This window comes from Silene latifolia, chromosome 6, assembly GCF_048544455.1.
Source record: "Silene latifolia isolate original U9 population chromosome 6, ASM4854445v1, whole genome shotgun sequence".
In the NCBI taxonomy this organism is placed as follows: Eukaryota; Viridiplantae; Streptophyta; class Magnoliopsida; order Caryophyllales; family Caryophyllaceae; genus Silene; species Silene latifolia.
Window position 1 is genome coordinate 72,874,751 of NC_133531.1, and position 20,167 is coordinate 72,894,917.

The following is a 20,167-nucleotide window of genomic DNA, read 5'->3' on the forward strand; positions in this document are numbered from 1 at the left end:
TCATTTTTACACTAAAAATTCATAAATCATGCAAGGTGAATCGTGTTTATCTCACATTTTACACACAGTGAGTAAAAGGTGCATGTGACAATATATTAAAATTTTATGGCCTGTTTCGAATTTTAACTATTTTTAACTAATTTACCTCCTTTTATTCCATTTTTATCATATAAAAATCATAAATCATGTAAAATAAATCAAATTTATACGAAATTTTACATACAATAAGTAAAATATGCATGTGAGGTCATATAAAAATTTCAAGGTTAGAAACTAAGTCTAACTAATTTTAGCATTTTAAATACCATTTTACTCACTAAAATGTAATAAAATCACTAAAAAATATTTAAAATGAGCAAAAAGTACCATAAATTATCAAAATGACCTAAATATATTTTAGGAACAGAATGTATTACATGCAAAAAAATTTGGTGGCTTTATCCTTATAAATCACAAATTTTAGTTTTAATTAAGTTATAATTAACTCAGAAAAAACAAACCGATTATGCATGCAACAACCAAATGCTCTGATACCACTTGAAAGGATTCATTAACCCTTAATTAAACTCATTTTAATTAGATCTAAATTTAACCATTGATTTAATCTTTGTCAATCTAGTGCATGCATAACTTAAAACAAGAATGAGGAGAAAACAATTTTCTTACATTAAGGAAATAGGATTAGGGCACAAGCAAGAACACCTTTCTTTACTTATTCATGAGCTTAAAATAAATGGATGATCCCCTTTGTCCCAATAGTATGAGAACCTCCTTTCAATTGCTCCAAGACTATCCCAAAATTCTACTAATATTATTAACTAGATAATATAAGTAGTTTACCATAAATTTTAATCTAATAAAAATTACTACACACTTAGTAATATGTTTGTTATATTAGATCTAAGAACAAAACTTATTACATAAACTAATTTATGTATTTTTAAAAGAGAATATGGAAGAATAGAAAATCATCATCTAATGAGAATGAATGAATGTATAAGAGAAACTTGTTCTCTTTTTAGGTGGGGTAGTGCCGGTTGGAGGGTGGAACCAAGGCCAATGCATGGCCTTTGCTTTTAGCTTTTTCTCTTATCTAAAACATAGGCATGCAAGGCTATCTTTTAGGGTTATGATGGTGTCTAGTTTTATAATTAAAATAAACACCCCACTAACACCAAAACCCCTTCCATTTTCGGTCCATTTCATAAAATGGAAATCCATTTTATTTTGTCAAATGTCAATTGTCATACACAACATTTCACATGTAGCATGTAATCAAGTAATTAATTATATTAATGCATATTTAACAATTAAATATCATTATATAAATTAATTAAATTACATATTATAAATTATCTAGTAATTCATAATAACATGTGTATAAAATGGGTCATGTTAATATAATTCACAACATTTTGTAATTATAAATAACCATTCATTCTTTTCTTAATTGTTTTATAAACAAGAATAAATTTTAGTAATATAACATATTAATTACTAAATTGAATCTTATTTAATCAAATTATAATAAGATATAATTTTCTCTCTTATATATCAATTTGTTCAATTCAAGGATTTAATCAATTTGTATCGTCATACAATCGATTAACTTTATAATTGAGGGAATCGTCCTTTAGGAGTGACCTTAAGGAATCAACTGATCACTACCGTTAAAACGACAGTAATGTCAAACTCTAGTCAGCCAATCATTACCGACTAATGTTGACCAATTGACTTATATAAATGAATCATCCATTACATATTCTTATCATGAGTTTCAATAATGTGATCGCACCATTGTTGAGGACACATACTCCAACATGTTCGTACGTTTTTGTTTTATATTTTTTTTATCATAATTAAAATATGTGCAAATAATAATAAATATATACTCTAATGGTAGCATTTTTTTTTTTAATAGTATTGAAGTACACTTTTTAGAGAGAAGAAGTTTCTCTCTCTATAACTGATTCTCTGTTTTTCTACCGCCATTGTTACGCTTCCTCAAGCTCCATGGCGCGAGGGCGAGGTCGTCCTCCTAAAGGGCGTACACCATTGGAGTCTACATCTTCCCCCGCTCCTCCTCATACCATTCTTTTACACAATTCTTGTGATTCGCATCAAACAGAAGAAACCCAGCTTGACGAAGTTCAGGTATCGTCTCCTCGTCAGCCTATTCTTTTGAATGATGTGATTCTTGAAGCTGTGCATTCTTCAGCTGGGAAATTTCATGGTAATTCTGCTACTATAGTCACCAATGGTGGGGTAATTGCAACTCCTGCACCAAACCCTAATATCGAAACTTGTGAATCAACTGTGGAGATTGTTGCGGACACTGCAGCTAAGCTTGCTTCTTCTCCTACCGATGTAGTGGATGCAAACCCTAATTCAGCAGCTGCTTGTGCTCCTGGAGTAGGAGGAATCTCGAAACATGCTAAGAAATGGTCTGAAATTGCCAAATCCAAAACTAAACTGGGTATGAGTCTGTATTTTCATCAAGAAAGCAAATCTGCTACTGAAATTGATGTTGCTTTGGATGAAATTGCTGATGAACTGAAGTTTTGGGAATTTACTCTCATGGGGCACTTAATTGGGTCAAAACCGCCATTGCAGAAGGTTACTGAGTTTGTTACCAAGAACTGGAGCCACATTGCCTCCCCTGTGGTGCAATACTTCAAAAAGGGATGGTTCAGTTTTAGGTTTAAAACTCAGTAAGACATGAATAATGTTCTGAAAGAAGGTCCCTGGAAAATGGGATCTTATTCCCTTATTCTAAAGCAATGGCACCCATCTTTCTCCTTTGAAATGGAGAGAACCTCCATTGTTCCTGTCTGGGTCCTCTTCCCAGACCTTGACCCTTACTTGTGGTCATCAAGTGTCCTTAGTAAGATGTCCAGTAGAATTGGCAAGCCTATGTTTGCTGATGTCCCCACTACAAACAAGGATAAACTCTCTTTTGCGCGTGTTATGATTGAGGTAGATATTGCTTCTAATCTTCCTCTGGAAATCTCCCTTAATACCCCATTTGGGCCTTCCACCCAAACAATTGAGTATGAATGGCTTCCTTTCTACTGCTCAGAGTGTGGTAAGATGGGACACAAGAGGCAAACCTGCAAGAAAAACAAAGCTAAGGTTCCATCCCAGACTACAAAAGCAAAGGGGAAAGAGGTCAAGTATGTTAAGAAAGTCTCTCCCAGTGTACCTTCTCCTGCTGCAAACTCTGAATGCACCAGGGAGGGTAGTGAGGATCAGTCTCATAACTTGCAGAAGGATTCTCCTCTGGTGCCAACTACTGTTGTTACTCAGAATTCTTTTGCACCTCTGGCTGTCCCTGAGCATTCTCAGGTGGCTCAGGAGGTTACTCATTGTGTGCTAGGTGGTACCTTAACTGATTCAGTGTTGTCTACTGAAACTGAAGTGGTAGGATCAAGCTCAGAATGCATTAAGCTATGCTTGACCCCATCTGCATCAGGATCAGTAACCTCTACTGAAACAGTTATAATGCACTCAGAATGCACCAAGAAGGGTAGGGAGGAGAAGTCTCAAATAGCCTTGAAGAGAGACTCTCCTCTTGTGCCTCAAAGTGTTGTTATTACTCATACCTCTGATGAAGCCTTAATTGATTCCCAGAGTCCTCAGCTGATTCCTTGTGTGTTAGGTGGTACCTTAGCTGCATCAGGAATGTCTACTGAAACTGAAGTAGTAGGGATAAGCTCAGAATGCCTCCTGCTAGGCTTACCCCCCTCTACATCAGGATCTGTAGCCTCTCCTGAAGCAGTTATAATGCACTCTGAATGCACCAAGAAGGGCAGGGAGAGTCAGTCTCAAATAGCCTTGAAGAGAGACTCCTCTCCTGTGTCAGATGTTCGTGTTTCCTCCTTTGTGCAGCTGCCTGCTGCAGCTGAGCACCCTTTACAAGAGGATACACTATTGGATAACCCACAAGTTTCATTACACCTTGATTCTAATGCTGAGGGTCTTAAGGTTCTGCTTGGGTCCAAACCTCCTAGGGAGAAAGTCTTTCTTTACTAACCCATCAATGATCATTGCAACCTGGAACATTCGTGGGTTTAACAAGGCCATTAAACATAGTGAGGTAAGCCACTTCCTTAGGGAAAATAAAGTGGATATTCTTGGTTTGCTGGAAACTAGAGTCAAGGAAAATCGTGCTCAAAAAATTATTAAGAGGAATTTTAAAGCCTATAAAGCATTTTGCAATTATAATAAACACCATAATGGTAGGATTTGGATCCTTTGGAATCCTGCCACTACTAAAGTGGATATTTTAGAGGAGCATTCTCAGGTTGTTCACTGTAAAGTGTTACATCATGCTACTGGTAGGACTTTTTACTGCTCTATTGTCTATGGTAGTAATAATGCTGATACCAGGAAGCGTCTTTGGAATTCCATGGAATGTTTTGCTAGTCATGTTGATAAATGGACAGCTATGGGAGACTTTAATGTGATTAGGCAACCAGCTGAGAAGCTCAGTAATACTCCCCCTGTACTCTCTGATCTCCTGGATTTTAATTCTTGTCTCAGTAGTTGTGCCCTAGATGATTTGAGCAGCTTGATGCGTGTCAATAATATGATATTTTACATCTTTATTTCCACGCATTTTATGTCTATTAGATGTAGTTTATTCTACTATTTCCCCTATTTCTGTCTACTCTCGTGTTTTTATGTAATATTACAGATTATTGCGGAAATGGGTAGAAAATGAACCAAATCTTGACCCCGGAAGCTAAGCTTAGGAAGGACATGAATATTTAACTCGGACTTGAAGTTTAGAATGCATTTCAAGGCCTGAAGATAGCAAAAGCATGGGTGCGTACGAGTTTAACAAGCAAAGAAGCACCTCACGACATTGCAGGCTGCTTCAGATAGCTATATCTCGAGTTCTAGAGAAGATAATTGAGTGATTCCAATTGGAGATGAAAGACTATCCTCTTAGCTTTCCAACGCCGCGTAGAACGCCTGATTTGACCAAGTAACGAAGAAATGGCAGCTGTTTTAATATCAGTGCGCGCGCTGCAGGAATCGTCAGAATGCAATTCTGTACAGCGCTGTTTGTCGATCGACTGGTCCAAGTGGTCGATCGACCACCCCACGGGTTCCAGTAGCTACTGTTCGCTGCTACTCAGTCGATCGACTGCCATGCTTAGTCGATCGACCAAGACACTACTTCAGACGAGAATTAAAAGATCGAGATTTATCAAGCCCACAAGTTATTAGGTTTAGGAATAATAGCTGCGTACTTTTCCTTTATAACGTAGCTTTAGCTTTCAGTTTTAGGCATTCAGTTTTCATCATCAAAATTTTAGGGTTCTTAGTTTACATTAATTTCTCAATAAAGTTCTTGCTTAGGATTTATTCTTCCTTTCTATTTTCGGTAATATCCCGCTTAATTTGAGTTTCTACTTTATTTTGTCATTAGCATAGAATTGATAGATTAGAATCCCGAACCATAGCCTATTATTGCGTTTTTATTGCTTTAATTACTTGATTATGAATTCCTTTGTTGTTTTTATCATGTTTGTTGTTATTGTCATTCATATGAGTAGCTAATCCCCCTTTGCTAAGATGTGAGGGAATTTGTAGCGTAGACGACGTAGAATAGGTAGACTGTTTCGGGGTTGGTCGATCGATCTGATGTCAATAGTCGATCGACTGAAAACTTGGTCGATCGATCGCACCATCTAGTCGATCGACCGCATCGCGTAAGAATTAGCATTGTTCAATTGATTTAATTGCAATTTTTGATAAAAGACCGAGAGGCTATTTGTTAATTACTTAGGAATTGACCGACCCAATAGATCGAAAGAGAGGGAGGGCAATAGACTACCAATTGAACGACTAAATTATACTAAGATCGTAAGATAAGTAAAATTTAGGCATTAGGAATCACTTTTCAGGGCGTGAGCTAGTATTAGTGAGACCTAGGGACTAGTAGCTTAGGCTGAGCGGCGCTACTTGTTAAGTTGGTCTGAGAGGACTTCTTATTTTCCCACCTTACGTGATTATTTCATATTTACCTAGGATTTGCGTCGTCGTAGCTACAATGAACCGATCGTCTTAGCATCCTTTTTATCATCGTTTACATCGTCAGTTTCATTTGCCTATTTATTTATTTGCATTTAGTTTAATTATAAATCAATCAAAACCCCCCTCATTGTTACCCTTAGACTAAAATAGAAAGCAACTAATAATTCCCTACTTCCCTGTGGTTCGACCCTTACTATCACTATCTATAGTTTTAGTTTGGAAATTATAAATATTATTTTTGATACTAAACGACGGTATCAAATTTTGGCGCCGTTGCCGGGGAGGCAGCGCTAATTCTTAGTTGTTTTTAATTTTAGTCTTTCTTTCTTTAGTCTCAGGGAACTTCGGTTCCTTGAGACCGTTCTCATGACGTTCTATCTGAGATTTCCGCAGGAAGAGAACGAAAGTTTTGGCGCTTATTTCGCCAGGCTTATGGAGTGGGTCGAGCCCGAGGCGAGATGCATTCTCTCGAACTCCAAACATGCTTGACTCTCATCAACAGTATGAATGACCCTACGCGAGCATACCTAAATTCTATTGGTAAGGGGGATTTCGCAGGACTCCCCGTAATTGAGGTATTAGAATTCTTTAATTGGTTTGCTACTGAATCTCTTAAACCTACTTTTTCTCTTCATGTTGACTCAGATGAGGGGGTGGGTGAGACCTTAGAAACTGATCTAGGAAATGCTGATGGAGACATAGAGGAGACCATTAGCGTGGTAGACAATCCTTTTTATGAGGATAGTTTAGAACCCCTTTATGATTCTTGCACTGATAGTGAGGTCGATTTGGAGGATCTCTTTGAGAACCTCCAACTTGAGGAGTCTAGCGATAAGGAGAGTGAGGAGGAAAATTTAGACAGTCTTGAGGTCAAATGGGATACTTATGAAGATATAGATGATGAGCCTATTATAGAGGACCCGATTGACCCAATTGACTTTACATCCCCATGCATTTGGGACGATTATCCACCTCCACCCTTAGTTGACCAGACTCCTCCACCTCAAAAGTATATACCCGTCCGAGCATTTAAATTCTACTCGCACTTTGTTTTTGGGTTGAATCTTTGTTGAGCTCTCTTGTTCTCCACCGATAATTTGAGCTTTTATATTCCGCCCTTAGCGGAGGGCGAATTATTTTGTGAATAATTTTAGGAGCTTTCATAGGAAATTTGTTAGGCTTAAATATTATTATATTTTGATTTCCTATGCTATTACTATAATATGGTGCTACTTACAGTTTTTGTAGCACAGCGCATGACTTTTTTGACAAAGTTCTTTGCGAGCTTTGAGCTATTTTGATTGGGTTCATTTAGACTAGTTGGCTGAAGAAAAAGAGGTCGGCGGGACTGGCGAAACCCGCTAGCTGGGAGGCAACCCGGAGTGTGATTTTTGTTATCTTGCGAATAAGCTTTGTTTTACAACTCTTTAGACTTTACATTTGGGTTTAGCGCAATTTTGGGCGCGTTTTTATGTGCATTTACAGGTTATTAGACCATGTTAACTCAATTCATTGAGTTAATTCGTGAGCAGGAACTGTTCACGTCAGGTAACTTGGTCGATCGACTGATTAGAGTGGTCGCTCGTCGGACCTTCGCAGCACAGAAGTTACTGTTTCAGGTAACTTGGTCGATCGACTGGCCAAGGCGGTCGATCGACCACTGTAGCTGTTATACCTCGTTCTTTTAATTAATTCTTTACACATAATTACCGTTTCAATTTTGCTTTCTCGAATTATGCGCGGTATTTTCTGTCTTTTCAGGTACTTTATGGTAGCACTGCTGGCTACTGAAACCTCCTAGCTCACGCTGGTTTGGGGAGGTTTCCCTTTGCACTTAAAATCTTGTAAGTTTCCGAGTCCCAATTTCATGTCTTATTTAGTTATTTATCGCAAAATCCCGTTTCCTTTTGCTTCTTTATACATGATTTCGCACAATGGGGACATTGTGTGATTTGGTTTGGGGAAGGGTTTTGCGTCGCATTTGCATTGTTTTTATTGCATTTCAGTTACACGTTTACACTTTTGTCTTGCATTGTTGTGTATTTTCCCCTATATAAACAGAAAATCAAAAAAAAAAATTTGAGAAATTTGAGAAATTTCAAAAAAAAAATAAAAAAATATCATGTTTAATTTTGCATATTAGGATGAGTCAGATTGGAGTATTCATTACTGATAGTTGTCATTTGCTTAAGCCTTGCATTGTTTCACATCTTTTAGCAAAAGTTTTTGCAATATCTCGAATTTCGTTTCAAAATTTGTTGAACTAGTAGACTTGACTTGAAATTTTGGCAAAGTACAAAAATTTCTAAGGAATTACAGCCTATAAACTGGTGTCATTCATGACCAGTTTCATTTAGGATTGTGAGTAGTTACTCCCTGCATATCGTGTAACATTAATTTGCACAAGTATGACATTTAATTTCTTTTTGCCTGCATACATTCGGGTTAGTGGTTGGTATTGCATGTTTGGAGAATGCTTGAGAAAATCCCTTTTATTCATTTTACCCATTAGCTTCTCATTAGCCAAAAATTGCCAGTTGACCCTTTAGCTACAATCCATAAACTAAGCCTACCCTTTGCTGAGCTAGTTTAGTAGTTTTAGTGGTATTCGTTGTATTGTATCAATTTTGGCTCGATTTGCACTCTATGAAGTTGGTGATGAATGAAGGAGAAAAGAAAAATAAAAATGAAAAAAAATATAGTGGCTGCCGAAAAAAAAAATGAACGGAAAAAAAGAAAACAAAAGAAAAAAGAAACGGCAAAGAAAAAAAAAGAAAAAAAAAAGGAAAAAGTTTACTCCTATGTTTGCTTTATATTTTATGAGGAGTATTATTTGGATTAATGAAGTGTTTGCCTAATTCATTAAGGCATTTGAGCTTATTTCATTGAGTTAGAAGTGGATGTTTTATTCGGTTTGTTAGGATGCTAGCTTGGCTATTTCCCTCTCATTCCCATATTGTTTTGCCTCTTCTTACCCATAGCTTCACTTATCCAAATCTTTGCAAGTATTCGGCATGTGATGGACCCTAAATGGTTGGAATGTATGTGCACGGTAGCTAGAATTATTTATCATACTATGTTGCATGCATGATCATGTTGGTTGAGTCTAGGTGAGCGACTTTTGTCTCTTTCTCTCTTACATATAAATTGCTTACCATTTGCTTTGTTGAGAGAAAGAGTGACCGGAGAGTCCAATCTTGAAAGTCTCGCAAAGTCAAATGTTCAACATCTCTTCGAAATATGCATAAATTCGTTTGCGTGACATTGAGCTATTAGTAGTTGATTCATATGCATTAAATTAGTTTAAGTAGACGATTTTCAGTTTGTCCATGTTTTGCTCCTTTCTATCTAGATTTAGTTTTGCATTTAGTTTGCTTGGGGACAAGCAAAGGTTTGGTTTGGGGAAGTTTGATGCGTGTCTATAATATGATGTTTTACATCTTTATTTCCACGCATTTTATGTCTATTAGATGTAGTTTATTCTACTATTTCCCCTATTTCTGTCTACTCTCGTGTTTTTATGTAATATTGCAGATTATTGCGGAAATGGGTAGAAAATGAACCAAATCTTGACCCCGGAAGCTAAGCTTAGGAAGGACATGAATATTTAACTCGGACTTGAAGTTTAGAATGCATTTCAAGGCCTGAAGATAGCAAAAGCATGAGTGCGTACGAGTTTAACAAGCAAAGAAGCACCTCACGACATTGCAGGCTGCTTCAGATAGCTATATCTCGAGTTCTAAAGAATATAATTGAGTGATTCCAATTGGAGATGAAAGCTTATCCTCTTAGCTTTCCAACGCCGCGTAGAACGCCTGATTTGACCAAGTAACGAAGAAATGGCAGCTGTTTTAAGATCAGTGCGCGCTGCAGGAATCGTCAGAATGCAATTCTGTACAACACTGTTTGTCGATCGACTGGTCCAAGTGGTCGATCGACCACCCCACGGGTTCCAGTAGCTACTGTTCGCTGCTACTCATTCGATCGACTGCCATGCGTAGTCGATCGACCAAGACACTACTTCAGACGAGAATTAAAAGATCGAGATTTATCAAGCCCACAAGTTATTAGGTTTAGGAATAATAGCTGCGTACTTTTCCTTTATAACGTAGCTTTAGCTTTCAGTTTTAGGCATTCAGTTTTCATCATCAAAATTTTAGGGTTCTTAGTTTACATTAATTTCTCAATAAAGTTCTTGCTTCCGGATTTATTCTTTCTTTCTATTTGGTAATATCTCGCTTAATTTGGTTTTTCTACTTTATTTTGTCATTAGCATAGAATTGATAGATTAGAATCCCGAACCATAGCCTATTATTGCGTTTTTATTGCTTTAATTACTTCAGTTATGAATTCCTTTGTTGTTTTTATCAGGTTTGTTGTTATTGTCATTCATATGAGTAGCTAATCCCCCTTTGCTAAGATGTGAGGGAATTTGTAGCGTAGACGACGTAGAATAGGTAGACTGTTTGGGGTTGATCGATCGATCGATGTCAATAGTCGATCGATTGAAAACTTGGTCGATCGTTGCACCATCTAGTCGATCGATCGCGTAAGAATTAGCATTGTTCAATTGATTTAATTGCAATTTTTTATAAAAGACCGAGAGGCTATTTGTTAATTACTTAGGAATTGACCGACCCAATAGATCGAAAGAGAGGGGAGGGCAATAGACTACCAATTGAACGACTAAATTATACTAAGATCGTAAGATAAGTAAAATTTAGGCATTAGGAATCACTTTTCAGGGCGTGAGCTAGTATTAGTGAGACCTAGGGACTAGTAGCTTAGGCTGAGCGGCGCTACTTGTTAAGTTGGTCTGAGAGGACTTCTTATTTTCCCACCTTACGTGATTATTTCAGATTTACCTAGGATTTGCGTCGTCGTAGCTACAATGAACCGATCGTCTTAGCATCCTTTTTATCATCGTTTACATCGTCAGTTTCATTTGCCTATTTATTTATTTGCATTTAGTTTAATTATAAATCAATCAAAACCCCCCTCATTGTTACCCTTAGACTAAAATAGAAAGCAACTAATAATTCCCTACTTCCCTGTGGTTCGACCCTTACTATCACTATCTATAGTTTTAGTTTGGAAATTATAAATATTATTTTTGATACTAAACGACGGTATCACAGCTCTGGGTGTGATTTTACTTGGTATAACAAGCAGGATGCCACTACCAGAGTGTACTCCAAACTGGATAGAATTCTGGTTAACAATGCCTGGTTGCAGCATTTTTCCTAAACAACTGGCAATTTTCTTTCTCCTGGCATATCTGACCATAGTCCTGCTGTGTTGACATTTCATGATGTTGATACTCCTAAAAAGCAATTTAGGTTTCTTAACTGCTGGGTGGAACATCCTGACTTCCACTCTATTGTTGATAAATGCTAGGTTGCTCAAAAGAAAGGGAATTCTATGTTCAGATTAATGCAGAAGCTTAAGAATGCCAAGCAAGGTCTCAAGCAACTCCATGCTTCTCACTTTGCTGATATTGAGAATAAGGTCAAGGAGAAGAGAGAGGCTCTTTCTAATTGTTTTCATGACTTACAGAATTGCCCTGATTCTCCTGTCCTGCTGGAAAGGGAGAAGCAACTCTCTACTGAATTCTGGCAGCTCAAGGATATTGAACTCAAGATACTAGCTCAAAGGGCTAAGGCTCATAACATTAAATATAATGATACTTGTTCTAAATTCTTATTTGCAAAAATAAAGGAGAGGCAACAGAGCCAGATGATAGGGGAAATCAAGGGGGTTGATGGCACTAGGCATCAAGGGTTGCATTATGTTGGGGAAGCTTTTGTGGACTACTACCAGCAGCCATTGTTGTCAGAATCGCGATTCGATCCAACGATTCTACGATTTTACGATCCAAAAATGCTTGACCGATCCTGGATCCTACGATTTTATCATAGTTGTAGAATCTTACGATCCTATTAATTTGAAAATTTCAAGAGATGGGATCATTTTACGATCCTACGATTTTACGATCCTACGATCCGATTCCATAATAAAAAAATTAATATATAGTTTAATATAATGACACCGTAAAACCTAAATTTCGTGTAAGTTGTTCATACAATGATACTAAAATCATTAATTACCAATATTTTATGAATAAATATTAATAAATAAGTGTTTTTATTTTCAATTATATGTTTTTACCAAATAAAAAATTATATTTAGTGAGTTTGTAGAATCTTGCGATTCTACGATCCGGTTCTACCGATTCGATCCTACCCTCCCCATCGATCCAAAGTAGAATCCCGATCCTGACAACATTGCCAGCAGCTGCTGGGGGGTGATACCCCTACTGTTCCAATTCCTCCTGAAGTTATTTCTAATGGTGCTTGTGTTAAAATGGATGACTATCCCTCTCTGCTAAAACCCATTAGCAGAGTGGAAATAAAACAAGCCCTGTTTGACATTGATTCAAATAAAAGTCCAGGACTAGATGGTCTCTCTGTTGGTTTTTTCAAGGCTGCCTGGGACATTGTAGGCAATGATTATTGCCTGGCTATTGAGGATTTCTTCAAAACTGGGTTCATGCCAAAGCAAGCAAATGTTACTCTTGTCACCCTTATCCCTAAAAAGGACACCCCCCAAACTGTTAAAGACTTCAGACCCATTTCTTGCTGCTCCACTGTCTACAAAACTGTTAGTAAAATTCTCACTAATAGATTGAAAGACATCATGGTTTATCTTGTGGGACCTGAGCAGGCAGCTTTTGTTAAAGACAGGAACCTCTTTGAAAATGTTATGCTCACCCAAAGCTTGGTTAAGGGATACACCAGGAAACATATCACTCCTAGATGCATGCTCAAGGTGGACATTAGCAAAGCATTTGACACATTGCAATGGAAGTTCATCCAGAACATGCTTATTGGACTCAATTTCCCACCCAGATTTATCTCCTGGGTGATGGGATGCATCACTGGCTTCTGGTTTACCCTTAAAATTAATGGCTCTAATCATGGCTTCTTCAAAGGCAAAAGTGGAGTAAGGCAGGGTGACCCCCTATCTCCATTTCATTTTGTTCTTAGCATGGAAATCCTCTCAAGGAAGCTAAGGGTAATGTGCAAGCAACCTAAAGTTTCTTATCATCCTAAATGTTCCAAGCTTGGGTTGACCCACTTAGTGTTTGCTGATGACCTTATGATCTTTATCAGAGGGGACTTGCCATCTGTTCAACAAGCTGTGGACACTTTAAAGCTTTTCTCTGAATGGTCTGGTCTTAAAGCTAATATGGACAAAACTGAAGCCTACTTTGGGGGGGGGGGGGGGGTGGATCCAAACCTAAGATCCCTTATTCTATCCACTGTTGGGTTTCAGGAAGGTGAATTCCCTTTTAGATATCTTGGTTTGCCCATTAATTCATCTAGGCTCACAAGAAATATGTATGATACCCTGCTACTCAAAATCCACAAGGTTACTGCTGCTTGCTCTACTAAGTTCCTATCTTATGCTGGCAGAAAAACTGTAATTAACGCTACCCTATTTGGGCTCTGCAATTTTTGGTGCACTAGTCTCCTCCTCCCTCGGCTGGTGCACAAAGCTATCTCCAAAATGAGTAAAAGTTTTTTCTGGGGGCAGGTTGGTAATGAGAGGAGGCTAGTCTATAAGAACTGGCTCAGTGTTTGTGCTCCTTGGGATGAGGGTGGCTTTCACATCAAAGATATGGAAGGGTGGAACAAAGCAACATTGCTCAAATGGCTCTGGTGCCTGGATAAGAATAAAGGAGCCATTTGGATTAGTTGGATGAAACACTATATCACTGCCACTTGCTCAATCTGGGATCTTACTATCCAGGAACATCATTCTGAATGCCTCAAAGGCATTCTTCATGTAAGGGACATTTGTCTTTTACAGATGGGGACTATAGCACAAGTTAAGCATTTACTTGATAGCTGTGTCACTCAACGTACTTTCTCCATTAGTAAAGCATATAAGCTGTTCAGGAAAAAGTATCCTATTCAACCAATTTTTCAAGCCATACGTACTGGAACAATGATTCTCAGGCATCAGATCATCACAATGCTTGCTGTCCAGGGAAAGTTGGCCACAGTGGACCAATTCATAACCAGAGGTTTTAATTGGGTTAACAGATGCTACCTTTGCAAAGAAGCAGCTGAAGATGCTCAGCATCTCTCTTTTCAATGCAGATACACTAAAGAGCTGTTGCAGGATCTGAAACTATGGGTAAAAATGAACACCCCTTGCTGTGATCTGCAGACTCTTCTCTTATGGCCCAGGTTGTGTACCAAAAAGAGACATTGGAGAAGTAAATGGGTAAGCTGCTGCTTAGGTAGTTTAGTTTACTCTGTCTGGTGTGAAAGGAACTACAGGATTTTTGAAGGAAGAGAACGCCCTCCCCATGCTCTACTCCCTGAAATCAAGTATGCTACTAGCACTTTCCTCCTCCACAAAGTCAGTGAGCACAGTTACTTTGTGGATGTAGCTGCTGCAATTAATAACTAGGTCTCCTCTGATTCATTTACTTACTCTAGGAAATTGATATACTTGTATAGTTACACATAGGGGATATATTGTTTGTTACATAGTATAGGGGTTATACACTTGTAAGAACTCATGTAATCCTCTTTATTTGGAATATATGAGACATACCTTCTTGCAAAAAAAAAAAAAAAAAAATAATGGTAGCATTTTTTTTACCACAATTCTAATTATATAATTTCCACAATTTTTGTTTTTTTACGATACTTTATTGTCAAATGAAATGTATAAGTGTTTATATAAAAATTATAATCACTTAAATATAATATAGGAAATGTGTATTATAATAATTAAAATATTCTTCACATTATTTTTTATATCATATTGTAAGAGCACTCTAGGACAATATTTGAGAGACTCAAAATATTTTGGATTTATACCTAAGTTTCAAGGATGCATTCTATTTATAATCATAGGATCACCCACCTTATGCTAATCTTTCGATGTGGGGCAATTCTATTATTTATATGTTCAATTTAGGATATATAACATACTAAGAAGTATACCATCTGTAATATGTGCAAATAATACAAAAATATACTTTAATGATAACATTTTTTTACCATGAATTTAATTATATTATTTTCATAATTTTTTTTAACTATATCATAGGATCACCCACCTATCTTATGCAATTATTGATCTTTGGGAATATAGAATAAGTATTTTCAGTAATCTATTTGTTTAAATCACATATTTTTATTTTTTTCCTAATACAAATTTTAATATGAAATGGAGGAATCAATAAAATGTATAAATAAATGTAAAATACTTTTTTTTTTGCTGTTGTGATTTCGAAAAATGGTTAAAAACAATGTTGTGTTTTAGTCTTACTCAAATGTTATGAGGCATAATAATTACCTATATTTGAGAGTTAAAAAGATTTTGTTCTATTATTTATCAAAGTAAAAAGCTAATTATTGATTTGTTTGTGTACTCACGATCTTTTTATATAACACCTGATTTTATTATATTTTATAAATTTTCTATCTTAGTGTAGAGATTATCATTATTAATGATAAATTAATAACCAATTTACGTATAATTAGCACCATTTTATTTTAAGTTGTGATTTTGAAATAAATGAAGTTATTTATACTATCAATTGTCTTAAAATAATCATATTATAATATCACTACACTATTACAATTAAGGGAATAAGTAACGCAACATAGAAAACGGTTAAGTTAAATAAGCGTTTTTTACGAGTAAAAAGAACGATCGTCTAACTTAACCGTTCTCTATTTTGAAGAATAGAGAACGCCTCGGTTGAATGAGCGTTTTCTTGAAAGTACAGAGAACATGTGTTCAACTTAATTGTTCTCTATCCACTACCGTTTTCTCATCATAACACCCCCCCAACTTCGAGTCCGGATTCTCTCCAGTTATTACAATAACTGGAGGTCCAGTTCCTATGTTAATCTTAGGACACGTGCAAAGGGGGAAAATGGACGACCATGCTTCCTCTATCTCTCCCACGCCTTTCAACTCTTCCTGTTTTCTATTTTTTATTAAAATTGACTTTTATTTCTTCGACGGCCAATTACCGTTAATTCCTCCGGCAAGCTTATTTATTTAGGCCGACAATCTAAATACCGGCGGCAACCAACTTCCCTCAAATCCGGGGTGGTTAGTGCGTGGATCCACCACCATTTCTTTCTCACGACCTTCATGGTTCACCACTATTTTGATTTGCATGTTGCTACTTTTCATCTTTTAATTTTCTTCAAAGGAAGACGGTTCGGTGGAGGTGACGATTCGGTGAATTTTGCATGGCTCTCAGGGGTGGGTGTTTGTGGGGTGGGAAGGTGCATTGATATTTTTGGGCTGTTTGTTTGGGCAGGGAAGTAGTCGCGCGAGTAGGTGGTGAAAGTGGCTCCTGGTGGTGTTTGTTGGTGTTGTATGTGGTGATGGTTTGAACGCGATGGTGTTTTACGGGAGCAATGCTGTTAGTTTGATTTAAATTGATTGTCCTTGTGAGGAAGGGGAAGATAGTTATGGGCTAATAACTTCAATACTTCATTTCAGCCGTTTATTTAAGCTTACCCCACGTGTCATTTGATAAAGGAAGGAACTGGACCCTCCAGTTATTTCAACTACTGGAGAGGATCCATACGCCCCAAGTTCTCTCCATTCCCCCTATTTCATTAATTTCAGTTTTACCAACCCATCTACACCACCATCATCTTGCCCACTCTCAAATGGTATTGACTGCAATTCGACATGGATACTACACAGTCGAGTTTTGAGCCATCGCCAAAATCAGATCCCAGCCACCGCCAAAACGAGATTCCGCCACCGATGGTACAAATATTCAACTTCTAATTCTCATCTTTTTCTTAGTTTTGGAAATTCATACTGTTCATTCATTAATTAATACTACAGAGTATTTTTTTTTCTTTGACTTCGATCACTTAGAAATGAATATGTTTTAGATTATTTAAATTCATATTTGTGTAGATACCCAGTATCTGCACCTTCCAAAAACCACCCGATGATGATCGGACTATAACGTGTTTTTGATATGCGTACGTGGATTGGCTATACATGAGATGGTTTAATGCACTACTCGAATATGAAAAATGATTTCAAAAGTTTTCTAACTTCATTTGCATTAAAGCAACACTATTTAGAGTTAAAACCGTCTTCGGACCCAAAACCGACTCAGAAACCCGCAACTCGAGTCAACCCAAATCTCGAATGTCAAAAATAATGCCATGAATGTCTTTATCATGTCATTTCCATTAAAATGACCCTAATTAGAGTCAACCGTCTCCGGACCCAAAACCGACTCAGAAACCCGCAACTCGACTTAACCCGAGTCAACCCAAATCTCAAATATCAAAAATAATGCCATGAATGTCTTCATCATGCCATTTGCATTAAAATGACCCTAATTAGAGTCAAAACCGACACCGAGCCGAAAACCGACTCGAAATTCAAATCCCGACTCACACGGGTCAAACCCGAGTCAAGCACACAAAACACCTACCTCAAGTAACACCCAAAATCATCTTATTAGATGTCCATATTATTACACAACATCTTATTTCAATACCACAAATCAAACCAACCAAATAATGGATAGAGCAAAGGCCACGTCCAAATTGACAGGGACAGTACACCCCTTTCAATCACTAGGTGGCTCGCGCCTCTTTGGGGTGTCTGCTTAGCCTCTAATCAAACTCAACCGACCTACCATCCCACATTTCTCTATAAATACCCACCATGACACACCACAATACTGACGCGAGTGTCCGCCCCCTCACCTCTCTCTCTTAAACTTCTAGACCCGACTTCCCAAGTCACAAAATCGACACGTGTTTACGACCTACCGATCGTAAACACAAGCCTTACACATTTTGTTTGGTACCGTCGCCGTGCATTCGACCGACCCATTTGACCAACTCAATTCATCAATCAACATGTTTTAATTAACATATTTTCAAAATAAAATCTTTTTTTAAGGCACTCTTTTAAACTTCTTTGATCGTGAGTAGTCGCTACGAGAAAACCGTCTCTAAAGTCGTCTACCTTGCAAACATCAATACACGTAAGTTTGAGGGTGTAAATATCGCATTTATTTCATGTCTCTACTGTTTTTATGAGTTTATGAGCATGAACAATGCATAACACGATTCAAACATAGGTTAGACGAGCCAAAACCGAGTTTTGGCTCGAGATGTAAGCTCCTTGCTATGCAGGGAGGCTCGCGCCTCTTGTGGGTGTCCAGGTCAGACTCAAATGTGTTTGAGTTCGTCTTTCCTTCAACACTTTCTTTTATTTTTACTTCTTTCCTTTTACGGTTTTTACCATTTCAAATGTTTCAAATCATTTTTACGACAAACGTTTTAGCCATAAATTATAATCACCCTTGGTTCCATATACCATGACGGTCTAATCCGTGACTCGGTGATATTAATTGGTTAATTACATTTTAAAGGAAATTCTTTTCTTTTATTTACCATTGTAATTCGTTTTTATGATGAACATATTTTGACCATTACAAAAATCATCCTTGGTTCTTTATACCATGATGGTTTATTCCGTGACACGATGATATTATTGGTTAATTACAAATTAAAGGGTATTTTAACCCCCCTTTTATTTTATTTACCATTTTTATCATTTCTTTACATTTGTAAACATATTAGTCATAATTCATAATCATCCTTGGTTCCTTATACCATGTCGGTTTAATCTGAGTACGATGACAAACTTGACTAATTAAAAAATAAATGAACTTAACATAATTAGTTCAAATCAAACATTTTCCTTTCACTTTTATTTCATTTTATTTTCATCTTTGTCTTGGCCATATTGTATGTCACCCTTGGTTAAAATAATTACCATGTCGATTCAATTCGAGTACGATGATAAAATGGTTAAGCACACATATTTTACATTTTTATTTGTAAACTATGCTTTTCAAACTTGCAAATCCGACAACGAATATTACTAATATGATAGTAATTATTCCGAGTCATGCAAATCATACTTGCAAATCATTCATTACAAAAACCGTTTTAAACAACCTTTTTAATAAACAGGAGGCACCTCTTGACTCGCCCCATGGCTCGCGCCCCATGGCTCGTTCCCCAAGAGCCTGCCTATTTCCACATTTAAAAACCTGGGCAGAGCCCCTTCCCTCGCCAATAGGCTCGCGCCCTAATGAGGCTGCCTGGCACTGTTTTGTCTCGTTTTTACCATTTGTCTAGGACGATCCAGATTACGGTTAATCCGAATACATGACAGATCAGATTGACAAACTTATGTTTTTACACTTTGTCATTTGGCACCCTTTTTCAAACAATGGAATCGTGTTAAGCATCATAATCCGAATTTGGTAAATGGATGTTTAATTTCCGTTTTCACATGCAAATCAATCTAAATCCAACTTTGACACCAATTTCTTGGTACATGGATAAACAAACCGACTTAGCAAACTTTCACATGTTCGGTTAAGACTTTTGGATGCGCATTCATGCATTTAAACCGTTTTATCAACTTTTGCACTTAAACAACCACGATCGATCAGTAGAGGCCGCTAACGCGGGCGGGATTGGGTGTCCGATTAAAGGGCTTCCCAATACGTACCCTCACCCCTTACTCAGAGCCTTTGGATAGTGGATGACCTTATCCGGGGCGTACGAGAGTCATTTTAGGCATAGAATGCTAGAAGGGGGACGAGTCCTTATCTTTAGTACCTATGTCAAACACTGCTTTTTGCCTTGGTTGACCTAGGTATAAAGTGGATTTCGAACGGGTTCCAGGCATCCCATAAATGCTTGGTGGCGACTCCGAACATCTCTAACATCGTTTCGTGGCCTTTGCCAGACGAAACCAACCGGTCTAAAACGATCCGGTCGAAAACATTTTTACGCCGCCGAGCGTGGCTTTCAAAGAGACCGATGTACGTCCACAGATTGGCTTGGCGTGCATGTGGCCCATGTCCACAATTTGAATGAGAGATTTTTATTTGATTAAAAATAAATTAGGGTTATGTTTAATTTGGGGATCTCAATTGATATTCAGAAATGGATATAGTTGGTGATATCATTACGAAAAGTTTTAATTTTTGAATTACTATAAAATCATTGTTATC

At 37.3% G+C, this 20,167-nt stretch overlaps 1 protein-coding gene across 1 annotated transcript; it reads left to right on the plus strand.

Moving 5' to 3' along the window:
* The first annotated feature begins 4,039 nt into the window (after positions 1-4,039).
* On the plus strand, positions 4,040-14,526 carry LOC141588224 (uncharacterized). Its single transcript, XM_074409678.1, has 3 exons — positions 4,040-4,504; positions 11,443-11,850; positions 12,337-14,526. The coding sequence occupies exons 1-3, from the start codon at positions 4,040-4,042 to the stop codon at positions 14,524-14,526; spliced, it is 3,063 nt and encodes a 1,020-aa protein (XP_074265779.1).
* Positions 14,527-20,167: the final 5,641 nt, after the last annotated feature.

Coding starts and splice junctions, on each gene's coding strand:
- LOC141588224 (XM_074409678.1), top strand. CDS start 4,040: ATGATCATTGCAACCTGGAACATTCGTGGGTTTAACAAGGCCATTAAA. Junction 4,505..11,442: donor AGCTCAGTAATACTCCCCCT/GTACTCTCTGAT, acceptor GATAAATGCTAG/GTTGCTCAAAAGAAAGGGAA. Junction 11,851..12,336: donor ATTATGTTGGGGAAGCTTTT/GTGGACTACTAC, acceptor CAACATTGCCAG/CAGCTGCTGGGGGGTGATAC.